Source organism: Heloderma suspectum, chromosome 3, assembly GCF_057233095.1.
Source record: "Heloderma suspectum isolate Gila_16-S chromosome 3, 16-S_ref, whole genome shotgun sequence".
Taxonomy (NCBI): domain Eukaryota; kingdom Metazoa; phylum Chordata; class Lepidosauria; order Squamata; family Helodermatidae; genus Heloderma; species Heloderma suspectum.
The window spans coordinates 137,494,086-137,520,131 of NC_139460.1; the positions used below are offsets into that span (position 1 = coordinate 137,494,086).

The window sequence follows — 26,046 nt, forward strand, 5'->3', positions numbered from 1 at the left end:
TCTGCTGAGATCAGGCAGGCAGGCAGGCAGCTCGGCTGCACTTTCACCCAGAGCTGAGACTTTCTGAAGCAGGGAGAGAAGCGGAGTGATACGCGGGGGAGGCAGGGGGAGCTAACAGAATACAACTTCTTTCTCTCTCACAGGCACCCGCGCGCGCACCCGCGCGCCGTCTCTCACTTTCCCTCACATAATTTATTTTCGCTCAAGAGCATAACCTCTCCCCACCCCTCACACGCACACCCGAACCACCATACGCGCGCTCTCGCCTCCCGTTCGTCCTCTCCGTTCTCCCCCACCCCCCTCACGCACACATTCTTTCTCTCCCACACACGCGGGCGCGCCGGCGCGCGCCACACGGCAATCACAAAAGCCCCACTGGAAGCCGAGGGGCGGTAGCAGCAGCAGGTCGTGGCTCTCTTGGCGACAGGCAGTTTCCTCCAGTAAATTGCGCCGAGCCTTTTCAGCCCACCTCTCTTTCCCTTGCCAGCTTCCCCCTTATTATCACCATTGTCATTCGGTGTTGTGCGGGCTTTGTTTGGTGGGATTTATTTATTTATTTATTCTCCCACCCCCACCCCCACCCCACCCGCCAAGGACAAATCCCCTCCCTCAGTTGTCTTGGAAAGGGAGAGGGAGGGTGTGCGCGCGTGTGTGTGTGGCGGGGTGTCGGCTAGGGTGGGACTGAAGCGCCGTGATTAAGGCTCTCAGGAGCCGAAGCGTGCGCTTTCCAGATGCTGCTTTCCGAGGTACTCGGCGGCAGCCCTGAGGAGGAGGACGCGGCGGCGACCGGGGCAGCAGCCGCCGCCGCCGCCGCCGCCATGGGGAAGCGGGCATGAGCCGGGCGCTGAGGAAGCGCTAGAGAAGCCGCCGCAGCCGCCGTGGGTGCTGCTTGTTGCTGTTTGCTCGTCCCGAAGCCAGGTGGCTCCATGTGGTGACCGGCCGACTTTTTTTAATTAAAAAAAAACAGTATTATTATTACTGCCTGCCCTCGGCCATGAGTTCCCGCCGAGGCTGAACCGAGATCAGCGCCCGTCTCCGCTGCGCTTGGGCAGGGCGCGCGGGCAGCGCGGGACGGAGCGGCCATGGCTGCAGCCATCGCCAGCGGCTTGATCCGGCAGAAGCGCCAGGCGCGCGACTTGCAGCACTGGGACCGGCCCTCGGCCAGCAGGAGGCGCAACAGCCCCAGCAAGAACCGCGGGCTTTGCAACGGCAACCTGGTGGATATCTTCTCCAAGGTCCGCATCTTTGGCCTCAAGAAGAGGAGGTTGCGGCGTCAAGGTGTGTGTGCCTGTGCAGGGTGTGTGTTTGTGTGTGTCCTGCGGGTGTCTTTGAGAGAACGAACGACCTGTGGCCGCCAAAGTTGGCGGGGCCACACCGGTCAAGGGCAAAAAAGGAAGGGAAAGGACGAAAAGAAACCCTCTGCTTCATGGCGCTTTCTGAAGCGCTCGCAGGGGGAGAAATCCTTGTCCCCCTCCACCGTCTCTGCCTGGTAGGTCATTGTTAAGTCTATTTCACAGGAGAGAAACTTGAGCCAGCCTTTGAGTTAATTAATCTGAAGAAGGTGCCTCCCCGGTTCTCTTAGGCGTTAATGTGTATCAGAACCCAAGTTTTTAATACTCAAGCATGCATCTGAACAGACAGAGAAAGCCCATATTTAGCCACCTTGATTGGTGTGCTAAACAGGATGGTTAAAGGGTGTTAAGTGGCAACTACGGCCACTAACTGATCTCGAATAGGCAGCCTCAGTGAGCAAAATGTCACAGGTATGTGAGGTATGTGGCACTTATACCCATTTTACAGAAGGAGGAGAGCCTTCTACCCAGAGCAACCCACTGTGCTGGTTGCAATTGCAGGCATTTAAACAACTTGGGCCACAACATAGTTAATGTGGTTAAGTTAATGGAACAAGAAGTTATCCATAATTCCTTTAATTACTCTTGTCACACCGTCAGGGATGTCAAAGAGTGGGAAAAGGAAAGATTTCCATGGTACCCTACGGTTGAAGTGGTAATTTTATTCTGGCTTTGTGATTATCAGTATGGAACCAGCAAGAAGGTTATTATTTCAGATTAATGAAAGATACAGAATTGTCATACGGTATATGTGGCATCACTTATGCCACTTTATTTTCATTCAGAACAAAGTGTTCTGAATCAGGGCTTATTCAAATATTTCAGCTGAATATGTTGGGTTGTGAATGGGTTGTAAGTACAACAAAATATGTTGCTTTTCAACACCTGATAACTGGTTTCTAGCTTGTGACCTATCCCATCTTCTGGAGAGGAGAGTAAGAAACCTCGGAGCCCCATACAGATTTAAGTCTCTTTCATACCCACTCCTTGGAGCAAAGGGTTGTATGTACTAGAGTGGCACTGGAAGAAACATATGATGTAAGAGTTAATGTACAAAACCTTTGTCATTCTCTCAGTCTTGCACTATTTCCTTTTCCTTGAAATGTTGTAGGGTGTTTTTTTTTTCATGAGTACAAAGAAGCTCCAATTTGAAGCAGGTCTTAGAGAATATTCAAATTTGCAATGATAACTCATTGTTCAAAGTAGAAGCATGGTATCAGCCAAGAGAAATTTATCACATGTAAAAGATTATGAAAGGCACTAACTAAAGAAAATAATTCTTCCCAGTATCAGTACTTTAAATTTAGTGAAGGTGTATGTAGAAGAAAATGAGCCCAGCAATTATGGCAACAGGAAAAATTGAGAGAAATCTGCAAACTGCCAAGGTTTAATGAAGATGTACATCAAAATAGATTTCCTATGAATAAATGGCATAAATATATCTAAATACTGTGCTTTGAGGGGAGCAATAACTGTAGCATGCAGTGCATCCTGTCTTTTATAATGCAGCTCATTGTTTCAGAATTAGAAAATGGATAACATAAGGTAAGACAGACATTTTGGAGCACTGTAACTTTAAGAATTTGTTGCTATTGAATTGGAGAATCCCCAGAGTGTAAATGTGGGGGAACTCCAATTCCCACAATACTCTGTTTTTGCAAGCTCTGTAGCTGGCTCATTCCAGTCATGTTGACTTTTGGCAATTATCTTCCTTTCCGCTCTGGGATAGTTTACCACCCTTTAGAACCTCCTCAACACTTGCCTTAACACCATCTCTTCAGCTTCAACACTAACTTTGCTCCTTCCCTATTCTGTGTAAAACCCTACCTTGCCTTCATTTTGTTGCTTCAGACTGCTTTTAACCTTGGTGACCATCAGGAGTGTGACCCTCCCCAAGGAAAGGCAGTTCAAGTAACAGTAATTTGAGGAGTCTTTACTGTATTTGAACAAGCTAGCTTACCAGTTGTACCATGCATTTGTACATTTACATTTCAGGTTCTTCGTTTTCTCCCTCTCACTCTTTCTGTATGCATAGTGCCATGTACTCTTGGGTGGGGTGGGATGGAATGGGTGGAGAAACACTGGTTCAAATATACTTCAGCTCCAGATGGATTTGATCAAAGCATAGACACAATAAAATCAGTGTGATAGGAAAGCTGTTCCTTCTCTTGGTTCTGAGAATTTCCTACTGTGGTAATAGTCTAAATTTCTGTGTAACGAAGTTAGCATAATTCTTGCCTTAACTGAAATTAGAATCTCTTCCAAAAATGCTTTTCCTCCCCTTTAGATGTAATTTGTTCTACACCACCCTTAAACTTGCACTTGTATGTAATGCTTGCACTTCCATGTCTAAAGCAAGGTGTTTCCGTTCACAAATGTATAACAAGAGAGTAATACTGAAATGCTTTTCTTGGCTGAGAAAGCTGTGTACTGCTTTCTAGGAGGGAGGTAACTTATACTTAATAAGAAGTTTCATTAATGGAAAGGTAAACTAAAACGATACCGATCATGTGTAAAAATATAGTTTTAGCCTCTGTGGAATTGGTATTAAAGGGTGAATAAGCAATGGCATAGCTAAATGAATTGCCTGACAATAGCAGCTAGGAGCTATATAATATTAATAATAATGATACTGATTACCACAGTCTATTAATCATTTTTTTAAGTGCAGACAGTACAATGATGTTTATAGCTGCTAAACGCTGTGCCTGCTCAAAAGCAGTCTCAGCAAAGCAACATTAATGGCTCCATTTATAATCCTGTTTGCTTAGTTTTACACACAATGAAGCCACTTTATGGCCCTAACAACTTTGTATGAATTTTATTTTCAATATTATAAGAGGAAATTTCTCATGTGTTATTTTAAAAGAGCTTTTTCTATGATTTTATACTCTCAGATGTGGTATTTTAATTACATATAGCTGTCTTTTAAAGGGCCTCTAAGGGTGGTATCCCAATGAAAATGATAAATAATACTGTAATATTTCTATTGGTGGATCAAACTGTTGTCAATACAAGCAAAGAACACCCAAATAACAATAATAGTAATATTGGATTTTCAGTGTTTAGCCAACAAACTTGCAAATAATAGATTAAGTATGTATGGTGTCCACACGTATTTGTTTGAGTTATTATCCATTGAGAGAGCAATGCTATACAATTATACATAAATTATATTTAAAACTAGTACTAATGCATGTTATATGAGCAATAATGGATTTAAATAAATGTCACATAAAAACTAAGCAGACTGTATTAGAAGAAGGGAATCCAACAAGTGGAAGCAATATTTTAGGTTAATTCTCCATTAGGAAATGTTTCTTCAGTCAGATGTTACAGTTTCAGTATATGGAGAAGATGCACACATCCAATCTATATTAGTATGATACTAGAATGTATTAATTTTACATTCATTCAAAACATTTTTCTTTTTTTACCTCATGTGTCAAATATAGAATATTTATAGAACATGTTTATAGGGCACATTTGTAGAGTTCCATGTTGTTGTTGTTGTTGTTGTTATTATTATTATTATTATTATTTCCTTAACTCTTTTGCTGTAAGTGAGGAATATGTCTAGCAGTTATGATAATCAGAGCAGATCCCTTGTTTATTATTGATATAAACCAAATTGTTCCATCTCAGGTTGATGACATGAAATTTGCCTGTCTTTAAAAACAAAAACCACTGATTTCCAAAACATGTATTTTTTAAAAAAATGATGTAAGGTTGGTTGTGTAAAATATAAAACTATTGTAGAATTTGTCTTTGAACATGCATTGTATGCATTTAAATACATATTTGTAGGCATAATTTTCAGATGGCTTATCTGTTCATATTTATATTTGATGATGATAAATACTTGTTGCTTATGCTAAAAATGTCATTAGGGTTTCCTCGGATGCATTTGATTGCTAATTTATCATTTTGGACTAGTTTTCTATCCAGATTGGTAGGCTCTGGAAGAATTTTGATTGGCCTTCCAGAATCAGGAGTTATTTCAAGAAAAGTTCTACGTGAAAACTAAATTCAGTTGAAATGAATTATAAAACTTTAACTGATATCAATGGATCTTGATTGCAGATTTTGGGTTGGTTCCGACTTAATCCTATTTAGAGTTAGACCCAAAGAAGACAATGGGACCTAAGTTAGTCATTGATTTCATTTGATCTACTCTAAGTTTATCCAAGTCTGGATCCAACCCATTGAGGTTTTAGATACTGCATCTAAGGATGTTCCTAAAGCTTACTTCAATGGCATTAAGTTTAAATGCTGGAAAGTTCAAATTATGTGTGCAGTCTAACTGATGGAGAGCACCAGGAATTATGTTTTGAGGTGTATTCAAAGGAGGGTTTGCTTGCATTTTTATTGGGTCTTTTATGAGATTCAGGCATGTTCATGAGATCTGTAATCATTATTGATACATGAAACAGAATCACTGTGAAAGATCTGCCTCACACACATGCATATTTAATAATGTTTGGACTTCCAGCATAAGCACACTTACTTTGAAATAGATCTACTGATAATAATTGGACTTACTTGCAACTAAACATGCTTAGGCTTGGGATGTAACATTGTTTTCAAGCACGTTTATACCTTACCTCTCCATATATTTGCTGGTTAATTTATATGTGGAATTTTGTACATTTTCTTTTCAAAGTTATGTTGCAATTTAGTATCTAAAGATGGTAAATGTAAATTTACAGTGCAATCCTATACATGTCTATCCAGAAGTAAATCCCACTGATGTCAACAGGTCTTACTCCCAGGAAAGTGTGCATAGGATTGCAGTCTTAATCACTTGAATGTTTCATTTTTTCCCCAGGGTGACAAATAAGTAGTTCCGTCTGTTAACTACTTACACCTGCATCTATTAAACAAGTTAGCACATTGAGCTGAGAAAGTTCACTGGTTTTGTGTGTTCCTTTCTCAAACTGAGCAATTAATCATGGGTTTGTTCTTTGAACAATATTGGTAAGAATGGTGAAAAAGATAGCCTTTTGTGAAAGAAAATGTAAGATGCCTGAGGTTGGATGCTTCTAATGCAATTTTTTTTTTTTGGACAGGTGGGTGTGGGATAAATTAAAGGATTCCCTTGCCACATTTTTACTGGCTCATAGCACTATTTGTATCATAAATATCATTTATGATACCAATAGTGCCATGAGCCAGTAAAAATGTGGCAAGGGAATCGTTTAATGTCTTATGTACTCCCAGTGCAATTTATTTCAAGTAAAATACCTTGGCACTAATCCAGAGATCCCCACATGGAACTGTAGGTTCAACACATGTAGCTGCATTTGAGGAAGATGTGGCTGGCACCCAGACAGAACTGATCACTGGGGTGGAGGGAGGGGAGAATCAGACCCCCCCCCCACAATACACACACACACACACACACACAAAACTGGTACAGAGAGTGTATAGCACCAACTATCTGTTTGGCAGTGTGCACATACCACAATACCATGTGCATCCTCTGCGTGCAATTTTTTGTGAGTCATTAGTGGTCTAAAACAAAGGCAACGTGTGACTTTCATAACCTTTTCCTGCCTGGTCTCCTGGTCTCTTACTCCTGGTCCCTTACTCATCCCAGGCAACTATGCAAATGGTTATTTATAAGTCTATAATTATCCATTAAATTGTACAGCTACCCTTTCATGTCAGTTTGTTTTTGATGCTAAGTTTCCTGTTTTGCTTTCCTGCATAATTTTAGTGAAGCAAAGTGGGCTTGCTGTAAAAATGTCTTGCAATGAAGCATGTGTTCCTCAGTAATTTCTTTCTGTAGTTTATACTATATATTTCATGTATTGTAATTTTAGTTTCCTAGGAACCTGCTGTTTTCGATGAGGTTTTTATTTTGCCAGAAACCTACATGTTATAAATATCAGTTCATTCAGTTATTAGTACTGTTGTTGTTGCTTTGCGTTTTTACTAAATTTGTATAAAATTCCTTTGGTTATCTACTGGATTGTCTAAAGGTTGCTCATAGGTGTACAGAATAACTGCACAAGTTTCAAAATATTGCAGTGGCTTTGTCAGGAGCTGTTCAAAGATAATTCTATGAGAAAATCACTAATGGTAGAAGAGTGCCCCTAGAAGAGAGCTTACCCACAATACCACTACAGGAGGTAACATTTCCCCAGATCAATCATGAGCATGCAACATACAGTGTGAACCCTATAACATGCCCACAATCCTCTGTAACATGCTGGAATTCCATGTGCATTATTTCCTTGGCAAACAATGTCCATGTAGAAAAAGTTCTCTGAAGGTATAATGTATGAAACTCACTGAAACAACGTATATGACAATGATTAGAAAATGTTTTGTTTTTAAAGGCATGTAACATACATCTAACTTTTTATTCAGTCTCCTTCATCTAAATTCCATTTTTCAAGTAGAGGTTAATTTTGTGACTTTAAGAAAAAATATTTTCAATTTGTACATTGCCAAGGCAGCTCTGTGGGCTAAATCCAATGTTATGTGTGCAGACTTCCGCTCATGCAGCTGAAGTTTCCCTTCCCCTCCTCCTCCCTGCAATCACCTTCACAAAACCAAATCTGCTCTGGAAGGTCCCTGACCTGGGGTGTGTGCAGTGGGCTGCAGGTTGGAGGGGGAATTTGATCTACTAGTGGTGTCCATTCTGCTGGTAGATGGACACTGTTGCATCCAGCCCCGTGACTGGATCTTTTTATTCATGTGGAGTTGGCTGTGAACTCATACATAAGATCACAAGAGAGATTTTAAAGGAATTTGGTTCCCAAAGCAGATCACAGGAGCTGTATTTGCAATCCTTTCATTTCATTTCATTTCATTTCATTTTTATACTGCCCAATAGCTGAAGCTCTTTGGGTGGTTCACAAAAATTAAAACCACAGAGCACAGCATAAAACAATATAAAATATGAATGCTTAGAACCACAATATAACAATACAACCAGAATAAAACCTAGCAGCAATGTGGAGATTTAAAATACAAATTTAAAACACCAGAGATAAAAGATTAAGAATCTAAAATGATGGGAGAATAAACAGGTCTTAACCTGGCACTATTTAAATACTAGCAGTGTCATCAGTCTAATGAAATAATACTTTGAGAATTAGATCTTAGAGCTTTGAAAACTACAAAAAAAATCAGTTAGCATGCCTTAGGATGCAATCCTGTGGTCCTTAGGCAGCATTCCAGGGGCCACAGGATTTATCAGAATATCCCCTCTGAGGTTGTAGTCAGCGCTCTGACCTTGGAGGGTATTTGCCCTGAACACACACACCCTGCTTCCGCCCAGCTATCATGGCAGTTTCCTCCCTCTACAAGGTTGGAACTCGGACCTTGGGCCAGGAGAGAAATGGGTGTGTCAAGGGTGTGGTGGTTGGCTAATGGATCCACTGTCCTCTCAGTTCCCGATCACACCTCCATCCCCAGGAAACATTCAAGAGCTGGTCTAAATGTTTTCCTCCCATTCCCTGATCTTTCCTGCTTTGGTGGATGGAGAAAAAATACAGCAAACCCCATCTCCTCCTGACTTCCATTCTGTGCAACAAAGGAAGGAGTGGAGCTTCCAGTATTGGAGGGTTTGCTCAGAGCATAAGATTGCTGTCTTGATGTCTCATTTTTTTTTTACCATCTACGGCTGTTATTTCTACCATAGTTCTGAATGATTAAGCCTCATTTGAAGCTAGCCAAGCTTAACTTTGTATAAATGCAGGAAGCCAATATTTGAATCTTAAATATTTATACACATATATGTGTGAGACAGATGCACATCCTACTATAGTCATGCACAATAAGGTGTTGTGCTTGACTAGCATCATGAGAAAGTTGTTGAGGATGTGCATTGCCATCTACTTTTCAAGATGGATGCGAAGCTGCATTACCGTCCACATTTTCTATTGCAAATGAGGGATGGGGTGTTACATCAGTTGATTAACATCCAAATGTGCATTACAATGCAATTATGAATCTACATCCAAGTGTGTCGTTCCAATTTTATGTGCATCTCCACTTGGAAGATGGGGATTTTATTGCATGCAGTTATACTGGTTTCATATAGATGCTTTTTCCATATGATAGTGGGCATAAACCTGGCCAAGACTGGTTGTGCTGATCATGGATAGGATCCCTTTATACAAATTTCTTCTGTGAAAATGGAGTAATATTGTGGGATAATTGTTTCTGAATCATTGTGCAACTTTCAAACACTATCACCAGCTTAACTTTGAAATAGACTGGATTATTTCAAACTCTTGGTGACCTGCCATTTTCTTTTCTTCCGAGTGCCTGTTTTATTCTAATGCTTGGTGTTCAAGAGATGATGTTTTAAAGTTGGTCTTGAGGAATTTGGTAATTCAGATCACTTTTCTGGGACGTGAAATCCCTGTGTAGGATCCAACAGGAATCTTGAATCATGTTTACGATGTGGTCATGTCTGGAAAGATTAAATAAACAATGATTGATGCTGATGACATAACTTCAAAAGGACCAGCTGTTACAAAAGGTTCCTGCCTGGGTTTTAAGTGGTTAAGAGTATTTTGATCTCAGTGTTGATCCCTGTTGGCTATGATCTGACTGTCCTCCTGAAGCTTCCTGAAGAAGTTACATGTGTCCCAATTGCTTTAGCCTAGATGAAAATGTGTAATGTGGCAGGGAAGGGAGACCAAAAAAAAAATGAAGGAAAGAGTTGTCAGAGTGACTCTGAATATGAACTGAAGAGATTGCAGAGGAAGAAGACATGAGCATGCAATCAGACACTGAGAAAGAATGGCTAGACAGAAGTCCATAAAATGTAATTTGCTTCTGGCATAATTGCCAGAGGGTTCATGCTGTGTCTATTTTTGTATTTATACCTTCTTCTGACACCTTCAGGTGTTCACTAGGATTTTCTTTTCCTCTTCCTTACTTCTGAGTTCACAATTACATCCCAGTTCCCATGGTAAAATATGAGAGCACCTCTGTACATGAGTTCCAGAGACATTGTTTTTCTTGGACTGGGAGGAAGAAAAGGCAAACTGAAGTTGTATGCCCCATCTTTCCCTAGGGTAGTTTTGGGGTTACAAAACTATTATATCGCTATCAAATGTTTTCTCATTTACTCAGCACCAGATAGGAAAGGATATAATATATTCATTATCTTAATTTAAAATTTAGAGCCTTAGAAAGAAGTCTCCAATCTCGAGACTTCCGCATATCCAGTGCCCTGCTGGGCTGCTGCTGGCAGGGCAGGCGGAGTGACGGAGGTGATTTTTGCCCCTCTGTCCTTTTAAGCCTTTGAGCCCATCTAGAGAGGGTGTGCTGGCAGGGGCTGGGCCAGAGCTGGAGAGGCCATAGGATTTCTCATATCCTGGCCTCTCTCCTCCCTGCCACCAGAACACTTCCTTTTTCCCTACCTCCGAGGCCACATTTGTGACTTCTGGGAGCAGCCGGCATGGTTCTTTTCATGGTGGCTGTGAGGGGGTAGGGGAAGGTGATTAGAACTTGGAGTCCCCCTCCTAAGGTCATAGCAGTGTCTATGGCCTTGGGAAGGGGACTCCAAACAATCCTTTGATCCCTAGGATGCTGTCTATGTTGTTGCAAGTTATGTAGTAAATTTATGGAAAATGTCTTCTGTCTTTAATTCTCTTCTGTCTTTAATTCAAATATAATTTTCTAAATGAATTTTTAGAAGCCACATTATTCCCCGTGTCATTGTTAAAGCTGAACAGTGTAGCAAAAGTGCAATTCACATATTGCATAATCTGCTATGACATTTCAGTGCACCTTTTTCAATCACTTTTTTAATCTCACTGCCATGACAACTATAAACAAAAGAATGGACCTACTCCAGCTAAAGCTATTCATGCTTGAAATCAATGAGGCTTGTTAGTCGTGACTAACTTATTTTCAGTGGGAATGAAGTGCAACTAAATTTAGCTAGATGAGCATCTATGAGCTCTGTGAGAACAAGAATGGGAATTTTAACATACAGGGTTCCTAACAGCACTGCTGGGCTAATTTACCTTTACTAATTTTGTCAACTAACTTAATCTGGCAGTTGTGTCTGGCTATGTCACAATCCTGTCTCAAGTTCCCATTGCCACTTTTTTCCTGGCAAATTGTTTAACATTTATTTGGGCATCTGTTGGTATTTGGGTACATGGCTGCAACTGAACAAATTCAACATCTGCAGGTTGAATTCCTCCCCTCTCTCCCATAATGTATATGATCACTTAACCTGTGGCATCACATGACTTTCTACATTTTCCTGTCCCATTCTATGGCATTAGATGCCACTGGTGTGTATAGGAAAATGCACAACACAATGATATCATGCCAGATAATCTCACATATTCAGGGAAAGTGTGGGGGGAGGGGGGGAGATGTTAACATTTTCATTGGCACCTCCATGTTGGCATAACCCAATTCTGCCCAAATTCATGCTAGATGATCTTGACTATGTGCCCTAAGAAAGCAAGGGAAGATAGAAGGGATGCCAGTGGAAGACATATTTTCTGAGGTAAGACTGACATCTCATTGCATTATTCCCAAAATATTCAGTAAAAGAAAAGCTGAGTCTACAATCTCATGCATTCTTTTGACGGTTTGAAACTGCAGCCTCAAAGTGAATGGCTAATGCTTTATTATAACTGTCTTTTCTTTTGACATAGTCTTTCTTTTAATGTATTCTCACACATGCCCTTTCCTCCCATCCCTATCTCTTTTAGAATGGTCCCTTCTTTGTGAGCACAGTGTAGGAAACACTGTATTTTATTTTATCAAGGGGCAGTATCCAGCAGTGACATTCTGCAAACTCAAATAGCGCTAGCAAAGCTCTGCTGAATTTTCCATTGCGCAAGCAGTTGCCCATTATGCTTGCGCGACTGGTTGTGCAAGCAGTTGCACAACTGGTTGCACAATGGGTTGTATAAGCATAATGCACAACTGCTTGTGCAACCATGCTTGTACAAATGTAACTTTAGTTGATTCTTCTCTTGTGTATAGTTCAGAACCTAGTTGCTGCTAAAGTAACATCATTTGTGCTAACGGAATGACACAGTTGGAAACTGCCCCAGGATTATTTTGATATGTGTATATAAAGGCAATTCATGAATGTTGCATTTAAATGGTAAGAAAGGACTAAAGTTTCAGTTTTAATTATGTTATTTTACTTGCTTTCATTGTTTGAAAAATTATTTATAGAATTTATTTAGCATCACAACTGCAAAACTCTGGTACTTGATTGCTTACATACCCAAAGTAACTGAAAGATAGTCAACAATGCTGAGAAAATTGGTCAGAAGCTGTGGGTATCTCTGTCTATCATCATCTTTGTCATCATAATCACCATCACCATCAATACAGCTACATGTTAGCATAAGCAAAAAGGCAGACCCCTGCCTCTAGGTCCTAGAGTCTAGGAGTTTACAATCTAAAGTTCAATGGTGGGGAGAAATTAGGAAAAAAAGGGCATGAATAGATGTGAACAAATGCAGTGCACACTTTTCTGGGTATGAAAATGGGACGAGATCAAATCAAGAACTCCCTCTGGAAGGTGGGGTTGGGTTTGAAGAAAGAGAGAGATAGGTCATCATGCTGATGTTATTTTAAAAAGTTCCAGATATAAGAGACAGCATGGGATAATGGACAAGCTGTTTAGGACTCCCAGAAGCAATAGTAAGATTACCTTTGATGGGTGAAGTTCACATTAAGAAACTAATCTGTGAATGACCCAAGATGGGCAGCAAAGGGCTTTGATTGACATATCCTTTAATTCCCTATTTACTTTAAGAGTAGTTCTCAGGACAGCAACCTGGTGGAAATAACAAAGCAGTGGTGGTTACTGTATGTCTTACCGTATGTAACCACTAACCTGGTTAGTGTTACATTCATTTGCCACACAATATTTGTGTCCCTGTTGTTTATCATTGATCCCTTCTGTATTTTAGATATCCTGGCAACAGGATGTCTACAATATCCTGGAAGAAGATAGTCCCATTACTGTGTTACTTCTTTCACTAAAATCTTTTCCAAGCCACATTCAAACTACACATATACCAGATTTTGGAACAAACAAATGATACCCCTTAATTCTGCCTACAAAATAATAAGGTAGAAGAGGTTGAACCATGGCATTCATTGACCTTTGTATTAGTAGATGCTTTCTGCCAATAATTGAGTTTTTCTTTGAAGTTATAATAACAACAAATGTTTCTGTACCAGGCACATTGTGTTATTATAGGGCTGGATCCAGACTTAGAAGAAACCTACTGAAATCAATGAGATTTAAGTTATGAATGACTTAAGTCCCACTGATTTCAATGGGTCGGTCCTAAGTATGTCTAAGTCTGGATCCAACCCATAGTCTGCAATCTACCCATACACTCCCACACATTTTGTTTGCTTAAAAAAAATATATTATTATCATCAATTCTATACTGCCCAATAGCTGAAGCTATTGTTTTGTTTTCTGGAGTAAAACACACAGGACTAATGCAAAATCCCGTTCATTCAGCATCCTACCACATCTAGTCCACTGTGACAAAAAACTTTAAAGATCTGTGAGGTAGAGTTATGTATGGTAAGTCACACATTTCATTTGCACAAGCTGTTGCTACACCATTCATATAATACCAATGCAGACAAATATCATTTATAAGAACATAAGACACATGCTGGATCAGACCAAGTGTCCATCTAGTCCAGCATTCCGTACACACAGTCACCAACCAGCTGTCGAGCAGGACCCCACAAGCAGGACGCGAGTGCAACAGCACCCTCCCCTCCATATTCCCCTTGCAACTGGTATACATGGGCATACTGCCTCTGGTACTGGAGGTAGCATATAGCCATCAAGACTAGTAGTCACTGATAGCCTTTTCCTCCAGGAATTTGTCCAATCCCCTTTTAAAGCCATCCAAACTGGTGGCCATCACTACATCCTGTGGTAGCAAGTTCCATAGTTTAACTATGCGCTGTGTGAAGAAGTACTGCCTTTTATCTGGCCTGAATCTCCCACCAGTCAGCTTCAAAGGATGGCCCTGGGTACTAGTATTTTGAGAGGGAGAAAAATGTCTTCCTATCCACATTCTCCACACCATGCATAATTTTGTAGACCTCTATCATGTCTCCCCTTACCCTCCTTTTTTCCAAGCTAAACAATCCCAGCTGCTGTTGTAATCTTCCCTCATAGGGGAGAGGCTTCAACCCCTTGATCATTTTAGTTGCCACTTTCTGCACATTTTCCAGCTCTACAATATCTTTTTTGGGGGAGGTGACCAAAACTGTACACAGTATTCCAAGTATGCTTGCACCGTAGATTTGTATAGGGGCAGTATGATATTGGCAGTTTTATTCTCAATTCCTTTTCTAATTATGCCTAAAATGGAGTTTGCCTCCTTTACTCTGTTGACACCTTCATTGAGTTGTCCACCACATCCCAAGATCTCTTTCCTGGTCAGTCACCGCTAGCTCAGATCCCATCAGGCTATACTTGAAGTTGGGATTTTTTGCTTCACTTTACACTTGCTTACATTGAATTGCATTTTCCTTTTAGATGCCCATTCTCCCAGTTTGGAGAGATCCTTTTGGAATTCTTCACAGTCCTTTTTTTTTTTTTTTCAACCACCCTAAATAATTTGGTGTCATTTGCAAACTTGGCCACTTCACTGCTCACTCCTAAGTCCAGATCATTTATGAACAGGTTGAAAAGCATTGGTCCTAATACAGATCCCTCTGGGACCTCCACTATTTACTTCCCTCCATTGGGAGAATTTACCATGTATTCCTGTTCTCTGCTTCCTGCTCTTTAACCAGTTACTGATCCATAAGAGGACCTGTCCTTTTATTCCATGACTGCTAAGTTTGCTCAGGAGTCTTTGGTGAGGAACTTTGTCAAAAGTCTTTTGGAAATCCAAGTGAACAGTGTCTACCAGATCATCCCTGTCTACATGTTTATTGACACTCTCAAGGAACTCTAAAAGGTTAATGGAAGGTTAATGAGACAGGACTCACCTTTGTGGAAGCCATGTTGATTCTTTTTCAGCAGGGCTTGTTGTTCTATATGCTTACTAATTTTATCTTTAATAATGCCTTCAACCAATTTACCTGGAACAGACGTTAAGCTAACTGGCCTGTAATTTCCCAGATCCCCGCTGGATCACTTTTTGAAAATTGGTGTTACATTGGCCATCTTCCAGTCCTCGGGTATAGCAGCTGATCGTAGGGACATGTTGCATATTTTAGTTAGAAGATCAGCAAATTCATATTTGAGCTCTTTGAGAACTCTAGGATGGATACTATCTGGGCCCAGTGATTTATTTGCTTTCAATTCATCAATAAGGTTGAGAACTTCATCTTTTGTCACCACTATTTGCCTCAGTTCCTCAGACTCCTCAGGTATCTGTCCTATATCTTTTGCAGTGAAGATAGGGATGTTGGAGAATTCCCCCACAGACTCCAGTCTTGGAGTCTGTGGCGGAATGGACTACCCCCCCCGCCACCCCCTGAAATGCCCACCGGAACGGACCTACCTGGCGGTGGCAGCTCCAGCAGCAGCAGCAGCTCTGGGTCATCTTCTGGCTGCTGCTGGGCTGTGGCCGCAAATGGCGGCCACTACGCCGGCCACCATTTGTGTCCCTGTGAAGCCATGATAGGCTATGCAAGTATCTATGTAGCCTATCACGGCAAAAGGCAGGGACGCAAATGGTGTAGCGGCCGCCATTTGTGTCCCTGCCTTTTGCCGTGATAGGCTATGTAGATACTTACATAGCCTATCAGGGCTTGGCAGGGACGCAAATGGCGGCCAGCGTAGCGGCCGCCATTTGTGGCCACAGCCTGGCAGCAGCCATAAGTCCAGCTGCGGCCGGCCCTGGCTGGCGGCTCTGCAGCCTTGCTGCAGAGCGGAGTGGAGCAGAGCTGGTTGGGGAGGATTCCGGGGGGGAGGGACGGATCGCCTCCCCCCCATGGACTGCTGGCCGGAATGGGGTAAGTATTTTGCACACCCCTAAGTGAAGATAGTGAAAAGAATCCATTCATCTTTTCTGCAATCTCCTTGTCCTCCTTCAGTACTCCTTTAACTCCATTGTCATCCCATGGTCCAACTGCCTCCCTAGCTGGTTTTCTGCTTCTGATATATTTAAAGAATCCTTTATTGATGGCCTTGATGTTGTTAGCAATATGCTCTTAAAAATGTTTTTTTGCATCTCTTATTGTCTGCTTGCATTACCTTTGTGCAAGCTTGTGCTGCCTTTTCCTCGTTTGGGCAAGACTTCCATTTTCTGAATAGTTACCTTAAGACTTCTCGTTAACCATGCCAGTAAATTCTTTGACTTTGTGCTACCTTTCCTAACCTGTGGTATACATTTTAGCTGGGCTTCTATTATAGTGGTTCTGAGTAATCTCCCAAGTATTTTGAAGGGATTTAATTAGGGATGTTAGAGAATTCCGCCACGGATCCCAGGGAGGCTGAATTCCAGTGAATTCGGCCCCCCGGAATCTGTGGCGGAATGGAGCAACCCACCCCACCACCCCGCGAAAGCCCTGCAAAACGGAGCCTACCTGGCTGCAGCTCCAGCGGCGGCGACTGCGGCAGCAGCTCCAGCGACTCCAGCCGCTGCCGGGCTGCGGCCGCAAATGGCGGCTGCCACACTGGCCACCATTTGCATCCCTGGCAAGCCATGATAGGCTACGTAAATATCTATGTAGTCTATCACGGCTCAGGGCAGGGACGCAAATGGCATAGCTGCCGCCATTTCCGTCCGTGTCTTTAGCCGTGATAGGCTACGTATATATTTACGTAGCCTATCACGGCTAAAGGCACAGACGCAAATGGCGGCGGCTACAGCGGCCGCCATTTGCATCCCTGTGGAGCCCAGCAGCCAGATGTCCGGCTGCGGGCGGCCCCGGCCGGCAGCTCCGCGGAGTTGCTGCGGAGCGGAGCCAGCCAGGGAGGATTCTGGGGGGAGGGACGGAGCGCCTCCCCCCCACCGCGGATTGCCTGGTGCAGAGCCGGGTAAGAGTTTCATACATCCCTAGATTGAATCCTCTTGACTCCCTCTTTTAACTTCCTTTTCACCAGTTCCCTCATTTTAGAGAAGTTTCCTCTTTTGAAGTCAAATGTGACTGTGTTGGACTTCCTGGGCAATTTTCCACTTAAATATATGTTAATTCTGGCACTGTGCTCACTGTTTCCAATTGGTTGAACAACATTTATATTTGATACTAGGTCCTGCCGTCCTGGGTGACACCATTTAGGATTAAATCCAAGGTCGCCTCCCCTCTGGTCATTTCTGTGACCAACTGTTCTAGGGCACAATCGAGAAATTGAGAAATTTAACGCCTTCTCATGGTTGGAACATGCATTTATCCAATGGGGGGGGCAATTGAAGTCCCCCATTATTACAACACTTCCTTGTTTGGAGGCTTCCCTGATTTCATTTTCCATCTCAAGGTCACTCTGAGCATTCTGGTCTGGTGGACAAGAGCATGTTCCTAGCACGAAATTTTGGAGCCTGGTATTGTCACCCACAGTGCTTCTGTGGAAGAGCCGATCCCTTTTAGGTGTTCTAGTCCACTCGACACTATGCCCTCTTTGACGTACAGGGCAACCTCTCCCCCAGTACGCCCTTCCCTGCCCTTCCTATAGAGTTTATATCCAGAGATGACTGTATCCCACTGGTTCTCTCCTCTTCACCAGATTTCAGTAATGCCCACTATATCCAGGTTTTCCTTTAAAATCAAGCACTCTAACTCTCCCATTTTGGCTCAGAGGCTTCTCGCATTTGCATAAAAACACCTATACACGGTGTCGCTCCCCAGATGCCTCTGGCGTGTGCATCTTTTGCTATGAGACATTGGCCCTTTTGATTGGCTATTATGTTCTACCATGTACTCCTGGCCTATTTCCTCCCCTTCTACATTTGGGCAATCAAAAACATTTTCATCTTCATCCCTTTGGAATGATTTAACCCAAACCGGGTGCTTCCCAGCTCCTGTTGTCTTTCCCCTGGGGTTTAGTTTAAAAGCTGCTCTGCCTTTTTATGTTTAGTGCCAGCAGTCTGGTTCCATTTTGGTTAGAGTGGAGCCCGTCCCTCTTGTACAGGCCTGGCTTGTCCCAAAACATTCCCCAATGCCTAAGAAATCTGAACCCCTCCTCCCTGCATCCACCATCTCATCCTCAGCTTCGTCTGTCTAGCTGGCCCTGCGCCTGGAACTGGTAGCATTTCAGAGAAAGCCACCTTGGTGGCCCTGAATTTCAACCTCCTACCTAGCAACCTAAATTTGGCTTCCAGGACCTCACGACTACATTTCCCCACATCGTTGGTACCAACATGGACCACGACCACTGACTCCACCCCAGCACTATCTACTAGCTTATCTAGATGGCGTGTGATATCCGCAACCTTTGCACCAGGCAGGCAATTCTCCATGTGGTCTACATCCCCATCACAAGCCCACCTATGTGTCTAATGATTGAATCTCCCACTACCACAAGCTCCTGCCCCCGGAGGCACATCTTCGGTGAGAGAGGATATTTGTTCGTCTTCTGAGGAATGGGTCCCTTCTAAAGGATCATTTCCCTCTTCCTCAGAATGATGCCGTCTTTCCCCAAGACCCACATCCTCCATGACACAGAGGAGCTGTCACCCGGGGAATGGGACACAGCTAATGGGTCCCTGCAGGTCTCAACCACCAACCTCTCTCCTCTCTTAGCTTCTCCAGGTCAGCAACCTTGGCCTCAAGGGAACACACCTGTTTCCTGAGAGCCAGGAGCTCGTTACACCAAGCACACACCCACAGCTTCCGTCCAGCAGGTAGATAGTTGTACATGTGGCACTCAGTGCAATACACAGATAGCCCCCTCCCCGCTGCTGGCTTTCTGCCTTCATAACTGTTCTTTGGGAGGGGAGTTCCCTGGAAAACTTAGTTGTTTACTACGAGAAGGTGGGGAAATTATTTATCATTATTTATTTACAGTTACTTACTGTGAGTTCAGAGTAAGGAGGGGAGAGTCCACCGCCCTGGCTTCTTTGCCCTGTTGCTAAATTTGCACAGTTGCTTACTCGCTTGTTTGCTGACACTTTGTCACTGGGGCCGAGATGCTTCGTCACTGGGGCTCCTCGCGCTCGGAGAGCTAGCTCCTTCGCAAGCGTGCCTCCTTATATAGATAGGCCCAACTGCTGCTGCAGTGGATCTGATTGAGGGCCTCATTTGAAAAGCAAGGGAGGCTGTGAAAAGCAAGAGAGGCTGAGATCACCAATAGTGACAAAAACACTAGCTCATCTTAGCTCATTGTCCTGTGTGGCTAGTATGTTTGAAATAGTTGAATAAAGTTGAAAGACAAACATATCTCTTTACATTAATCATTAATATTGACTCTGAATCTTCCTGAAAGGGCATGCGAATTCATTAAAGTGTTGAAACATACTGAGTATGAATGCTGATAGGCATTCAAACTTTTATTGTCCTCTGTTAGTGATCTAATTACATCTTCTCAGGAGACATCAGTACAGGCTTGATTAAAATATAATATAAATCATTCCCTAGTGGGCTTTAGGCTCTTTAGTTGACACCATAAATTCAGAATCCCAAATGTTTCTCTTGATTGTTGCCAGTGCCAACGTTGTCACTTGTGTACTTTGACCATATTTTTTAAAGAACAACAACAATAACAAAAGGCTGTGATGGCTGAAACACTGTATCTGATGATGTTTGACATTAGTAATGTGGATGAATGAAGAAAAAATAGTGATAGTTAGAATAGGCTTCAGAGGTGTTTTTTGTCACAGGCATAGAATTCTCTGATTGATATCCATCTGGACAGAAAAAGCTAGATTACACTTCCTAGTTTTCAATTTTAGACTAATTTTGAAAAAAATCATTTGATGCACCATTACTAAGGAAACCGTATTTTCTAATCCTGTGATGGAGTAAAATGTCAGAAGGGCTTTCAGTCCTTTTTCTTTTTTGTGTATTAATATTGGAGTTTGTTTTACCTTCCGGTCTGCAATTCAGCGTCTTAACCACTAAGCCACCGCAGCCCCTTTTTGTTTATATACTTCAGTGATTTGTATTTCTTCTATTGAAGAAAGTAGTCTGAGTTATGTGTTGTTAAAACTTCAGCTGTCTTGATTGGTTTGGGTTATCATAAATGTGGTTTTGTATGACCTTGCACTTGATGGTAGACAAAAGAGCTTTCTTTCTAGCCTTTGGAATCTTTCCAGCCTTTGGAATGCTACCCATCAGACCTCTGGAAAGAGTCATGGAGACTCTTTGAAGAATCTTGACAGACACATAAAGTGGATTTTGCAGGTTAAACACCTACAGTGTGCATGGCATGTGTAAAATAAAATAGCATAAATCAGTGCTCGGTCCTTTGGTCCACACCTAAAATTCCATCAGTCCTTTATCTGTGCACCATAACTCTTTTTCTTGCCTATCTGAGTGTAGTTTGTAAGCCCCTCTATTCATGGATCCTATTGCATCTATGTTCTGTACAGTTCCTAGCACAAATAAAGGCTAGGTAGTCTCAATAGCCGTAATATTAACAGCAGCACTTCCTAGCAGCTTTTCCTGAGGTTTGCTCACAGGTTTCCTATTTAAGGCCAAGCATCACATGTATGAGATAGTCAATTACACCATCTACATCATTTATTTGCATTTCAGTAATAACTAGCATGATACTGACATCTGTAGATAAAATCCTGTACAGTTACTCTTGAATTGTGTGGAAAGGATTAGAAGCAGGGACGATGTGAGTGCTGGAAAATGAGATCAAGGACAAGGAGTGATTTTTAACTGTACTTAATCAGCATTGTGCTTCCAGGTGCATGTGTCAATGTGTTATTGTACTGATGGATCAGATGGCGGTCAAATACATTTCATGTGGAATTCAGCTTTGAACTTTGGACTACCAGCTACAGATCCAGCATCAGCACTCAGTTGTATTTTTCTCACAACTCTACATGTATAAGCTAACGGGCAAGCTTGAGATGGTGATGAAAACTGCTTGGAAAATCCAAATATTATTAAGTTTGCATTCTATAAGATTTCACTGGAAGTTAGAATTGCCTAATTCCAAATTCTGTACTGCAGTACTATTTTAGGGCTGTGCTTGTAAGAAATTGCTACTAATGATTGGGGGTGGGGATCTGTATCATTACATGGAGGTCACTGGATAGCCTTGTGCAAGATATTATTCCTGAGCCCTAATGACCCAACTATGTAGAATGAATAATAGCAACATGATTCACAAGTAGTAAATTAAGGGATTAATGAAGTCAGAACTGTAAAGCATTTTGCACAGTTAAAAAGTGATACAGAACTACAAAGTATTATATGTTGGAACCAGACTAAGTTAGTTGCACAAATTAGTCATGACTTAAGTCTCATCGACTTCAATGGAACTAAGTGCAACTAACAGTCTGGATGCAACCCTGTAATCTTAACATGTTCATGTCATAGGTTTTCTTCAATGCAGCAAAATTATAAGAACAAATTGTGAAGTGAAAATATTCAGGTGAGAATTTGTTGGCTTTTATAGTGATGTGTTGAGCAACAACCTGAACTCACAATAAAGAAACCAGATAGATATTCTGCCACAGTGTAAACTTTTGGCATGAGCACAACAAACTACTCCATATCAAAAGGATCATATGAACCAGACAGTATCATGATTCTATAAATTAAAAAAATGATTCCATTCTGACAGTTCTATTTGCTCTAACCATTTGCTAATACTACAGAGAAAGAAGGAATGAGCAAGCAATCAGATACCGAGAAAGGATGGCTAGATAGAAGCTCATAGAATGTAATTTGGTTCAGGCTTCTTAGGCCAGCCTTGGTAACCACAGAAATCAAGTAGGAAGCCATATAAGAAGAGGTGGGCGAGCAAGAATTTGTTGCTATTTGTACTGTTATGATCTATTAAAAGTTCATATTGGTAAAGCAAACACATCACAATGTGAGTGTGGCATGCCTTTATTTTAAAAATTATATTATTTCTGAAATCACTACAAAATTGACCGGTTCAAACAATACGCCTTCCCATTCCAATTTTTAACAAGTTTGCTACAGTTCCACTTGAAATGTGACATACTTCATGAGTGAACCCACTGACGTGCTGAGAGTGATCTTGGCTGTTCTGCTGATTATTTACAAAGTTAGCTAGGCTGATGGACATGTATTTGTCTGCAGATAAAATCTGGCACAATAAGGAGAGAGATATAATGAAATCCTGGAAGAGGCAGGGGTGAAGCAGAGAGTTTAGTTCTCACAGTGCTGTATGCTGAGGTTGGGAACTATGTTCTCTTCCCTTCTTCCACACACACACACACACACACACACACAGACACTTCATTTGCACACATCTGAGCCCTACTGCACATATAGCAGTGGTTTTCAAACTTTCTGCATTCAGGGGGTGTCACAGACAAGTGAAGCTCTGATCCATGTGTGGAAGGGAGACGAGGCAAAAATACTGTGACCCACTCCATTTTGCCCTTCCCCTCCTAAGACTGTCCCCACTGCCACCAGGTAGAAATCGTTATTTTCCCTGGCTGCCTCCACCAAGCAGTGTAAAACCCTTGGGGTCTACTGTAAGCATTTTTAGGTAATGTGGGGATTGGCTACTAGGCATCAGATGGGTAACCCGTTAAAAAAAGGAGATCATGAAGTTTTAAACAGCAACAATTAAGACTTTACTGGGATTTTTTTGCTAGTAGGATAAAGATTTTAAGAAGTGAATGGATACAGCTCACACTCACAGATAAAACAAAACCATAAGAGCAATAGGGCTTTAAAATAACCAGGTTTAAATGCAGCCAGCTATCCTGTGTCCCTATATTACCAAGTCCCTTCCCAGGAATACTTAATATCAGAAGACCAGCATCCTCCTCCAGGTTGCAGCAATCTCTCAAGCAGCTTGTGGAATCAGCAGGTTTTTTCCCTTCCTTCCAACCTCTCCCTTGTTGTTCAGTCATGTCCGACTCTTCATAACCCCATGGACCATAGCATGCCAAGCCTTCCTGTCCTGCGCTCTCTCCCGGAGCGTGCTCAAGTCCATATTCATTGCATCAGTGATGCTATCTAGCCATCTCATCCTCTGCCGTCCCCTTCTCCTTTTGCCTTCAGTCTTTCCCAGCATCAGGGTCTTTTCCAGGGAGTTTTCTCTTCACATTAGGTGGCCAAAATATTGGAGCTTCAGCTTCAGTATCTGTCCTTCCAATGAGCACTCAGGGTTGATTTTCATTAGGATGGACTGATTTGACCTCCTTGCAGTCCAGGGGACTCATAAGAGTCTTCTCCAGCACCACAGTTGGAAAGCATCGATTCTTTGGCGCTCAGCCTTCCTTATAGTCCAGCTCTCACAGCCATACATTACTACTGGGAAAACCATAGCTTTGATTATATGGACCTTTGTAGGCAAGGTGGTGTCTCTGCTTCTTACTATGCTGTCTAGGTTTGCCATAGCTTTCCTCCCAAGGAGCAAGCGTCTTTTAATTTCATGGCTACAGTCACCGTCTGTGGTGATCATGGAGCCCAAGAAAATAAAATCTGTCACTCTTCCATTTCTTCCCCTTCTATATGCCAGGAAGTGATGGGGCCAGATGCCATGATCTTCGTTTTTTTAATGTTGAGTTTCAAACCAGCTTTTGCACTCTCCTCTTTCACCCTCAACAAGAGGCTCTTTAGATCCTCTTCGCTTTCTGCCATTAGGGTGGTATCATCTGCGTATCTGAGGTTGTTGATAATTCTCCCGGCAAATACTTCCGACCTGTGATTCATCCAACCCGGCGTTTCTCATGATGTACTCTGCATATAAGTTAAATAAGCAGGGCGACAATATGCAGCCTTGTCGTACTCCTTTCCCAATTTTGAACCAATCGGTCGTTCCATGTCTGGTTCTTACTGTTGCTTCTTGACCCTCGTACAGGTTTCTCAGGAGACAGGTAAGGTGGTCTAGTACTCCCATCTCTGTATGAATTTGCCACAGTTTGTTGTGATCCACACAAAGGCTTTAGCGTAGTCAATGAAGCAGAAATAGACATTTTTCTGGAATTCTCTTGCTTTCTCCATGATCCAGCGAATGTTGGCGATTTGATCTCTAGTTCCTCTGCCTCTTCGAAACCCAGCTTGTACTTCCGGTAGTTCTTGGTTCGCATACTGCTGAAGCCTAGCTTGTAGGATTTTGAGCATAACCTTGCTGGCATGTGAAATGAGCGCAATTGTACAGTAGTTTGAACACTCTTTGGCGTTGCCCTTCTTTGGAATTGTAAATTGACCTTTTCCAGTTTTGTGGCCACTGTTGAGTGTTCCAAATTTGTTGGCATATTGAGTGCAGCACTTTAACAGCATCATCTTTTAGGATTTTAAATAGCTCAGCTGGAATACTGTCATCTCCCTAAAACTCACCTATTGGCCTCTGGCTTTTATATGTTAAAGATAGTGTGTTCTCTTGTAACTCTGACCAATCAGGAGGGTTCACCATTGCCCTGAATGTCTTTCTGCTTAGACCTTGTGTACATTCTCTGACCGTTTTGCCAAGTACATTATTTTTCCTTTAGAACAGACTTTTCAGCACCATAATCAAATCAAAACCCTTCTGCAGACTCCTGGGGGCTGTTGTCAGGAGCGGTTTAGTGCAAAGTTAGAGCAGCTTGAGTTCCTTTGCGACAGATGACATTGTCACCAATCTGCTGCCAACCAGGTGCTTCCCTCTTGAAAGCCTGCATTTTCTGAACTCCTTTTCTTCCAACTTTTTACTGAAAGTGGCTCCCTGGCAGTTTTACCACAGTGTGCCATGTCCCCCGCCCCCCACATCAAATCCTGGGTGTGCCCCTGTGACCTGGCAGTGATGTGTTCATGGGGGTGGGATGCCCATTCCCTCTTGTTTCCCCAGTGGAAGTAATTTTTCCCATTGAGAAAATCCCCAAGAGCACAGCAGTGACCCCTCACATTACCGCAGTAGTGGGGACACTCATTCACCTTAGCTAGCCTGCTTTTAATCTTTAACATATCCCCCTGCCTTCTGTGCGTGTTTACTCAGAAGTAAGAAATAAATCTTGCTTCCCTTCAATGAAAGAGTTAAAGGCTAACTTTAGTAACTCACCCTAAAGTGGTTTTTCGCTTCTCTGTTGCTCTCTTAAATCACTATTGTGATGTTGTGCTTCTTTGATGTCCTGTAGTTTATTTGATGTAAAGTTGGTTCTCTGTTGTTATGTAAAGTCCCTTCTCCGCTTTATCACTTTATCACAGTAACGATCTTTCCGGTTTACAGGAGTTTCTCATTGCAAGCAGGGAGAAGGAGAGAAGAAGAGGGGGTTTGGAAGCAATACGCAAAAGTACACACATGGGGAAAAATGGAGTGGGAGCAATAACTCCGCAGCAGATTGCTGGAATGTGGCAAAATTGGGGTGGGGGAAGCTCTCGGCGGGATCCTTCAGATGCTGCACTGGAGAACTCGGGATTTGGGCTTACACAGAATGCTGGCCAAGCTTGATGGTCTCGCTATCATCTTGTATGAATGGAGAGTATGCTGTAGAACACACCCAATGCTCATCTGTGGGTGTGAAGTGTTGGGAAGTTTAATAGTGGCAAGCAAGCTGTTTTTAAGAAAAGATTGTTTACCATTATGGATCTTCTCAAGGAACCTCTGGTTAACTTCACAGGAATCTCAGGAGTCTCTGGAACACAGTTCAAAACCCACTGACATACACCT

At 42.3% G+C, this 26,046-nt stretch overlaps 1 protein-coding gene across 4 annotated transcripts in view; it reads left to right on the forward strand.

Annotated features, from left to right (window-relative positions):
- Positions 1-26,046, forward strand: part of FGF14 (fibroblast growth factor 14) — a 456,868-nt gene that overhangs the window by 316,343 nt on the left and 114,479 nt on the right. The window contains exon 1 of one of the 4 annotated variants that reach the window (XM_084841806.1): positions 637-1,278. The exons of the other annotated variants lie outside the window; for them this stretch is intronic. Within the exon in view, the coding sequence (XP_084697932.1) occupies positions 1,083-1,278 (196 nt within the window). The 5' untranslated portion in view covers positions 637-1,082. Of the gene's footprint in view, positions 1-636; positions 1,279-26,046 lie in introns of those variants that run through there. 4 annotated transcript variants of the gene reach the window in all.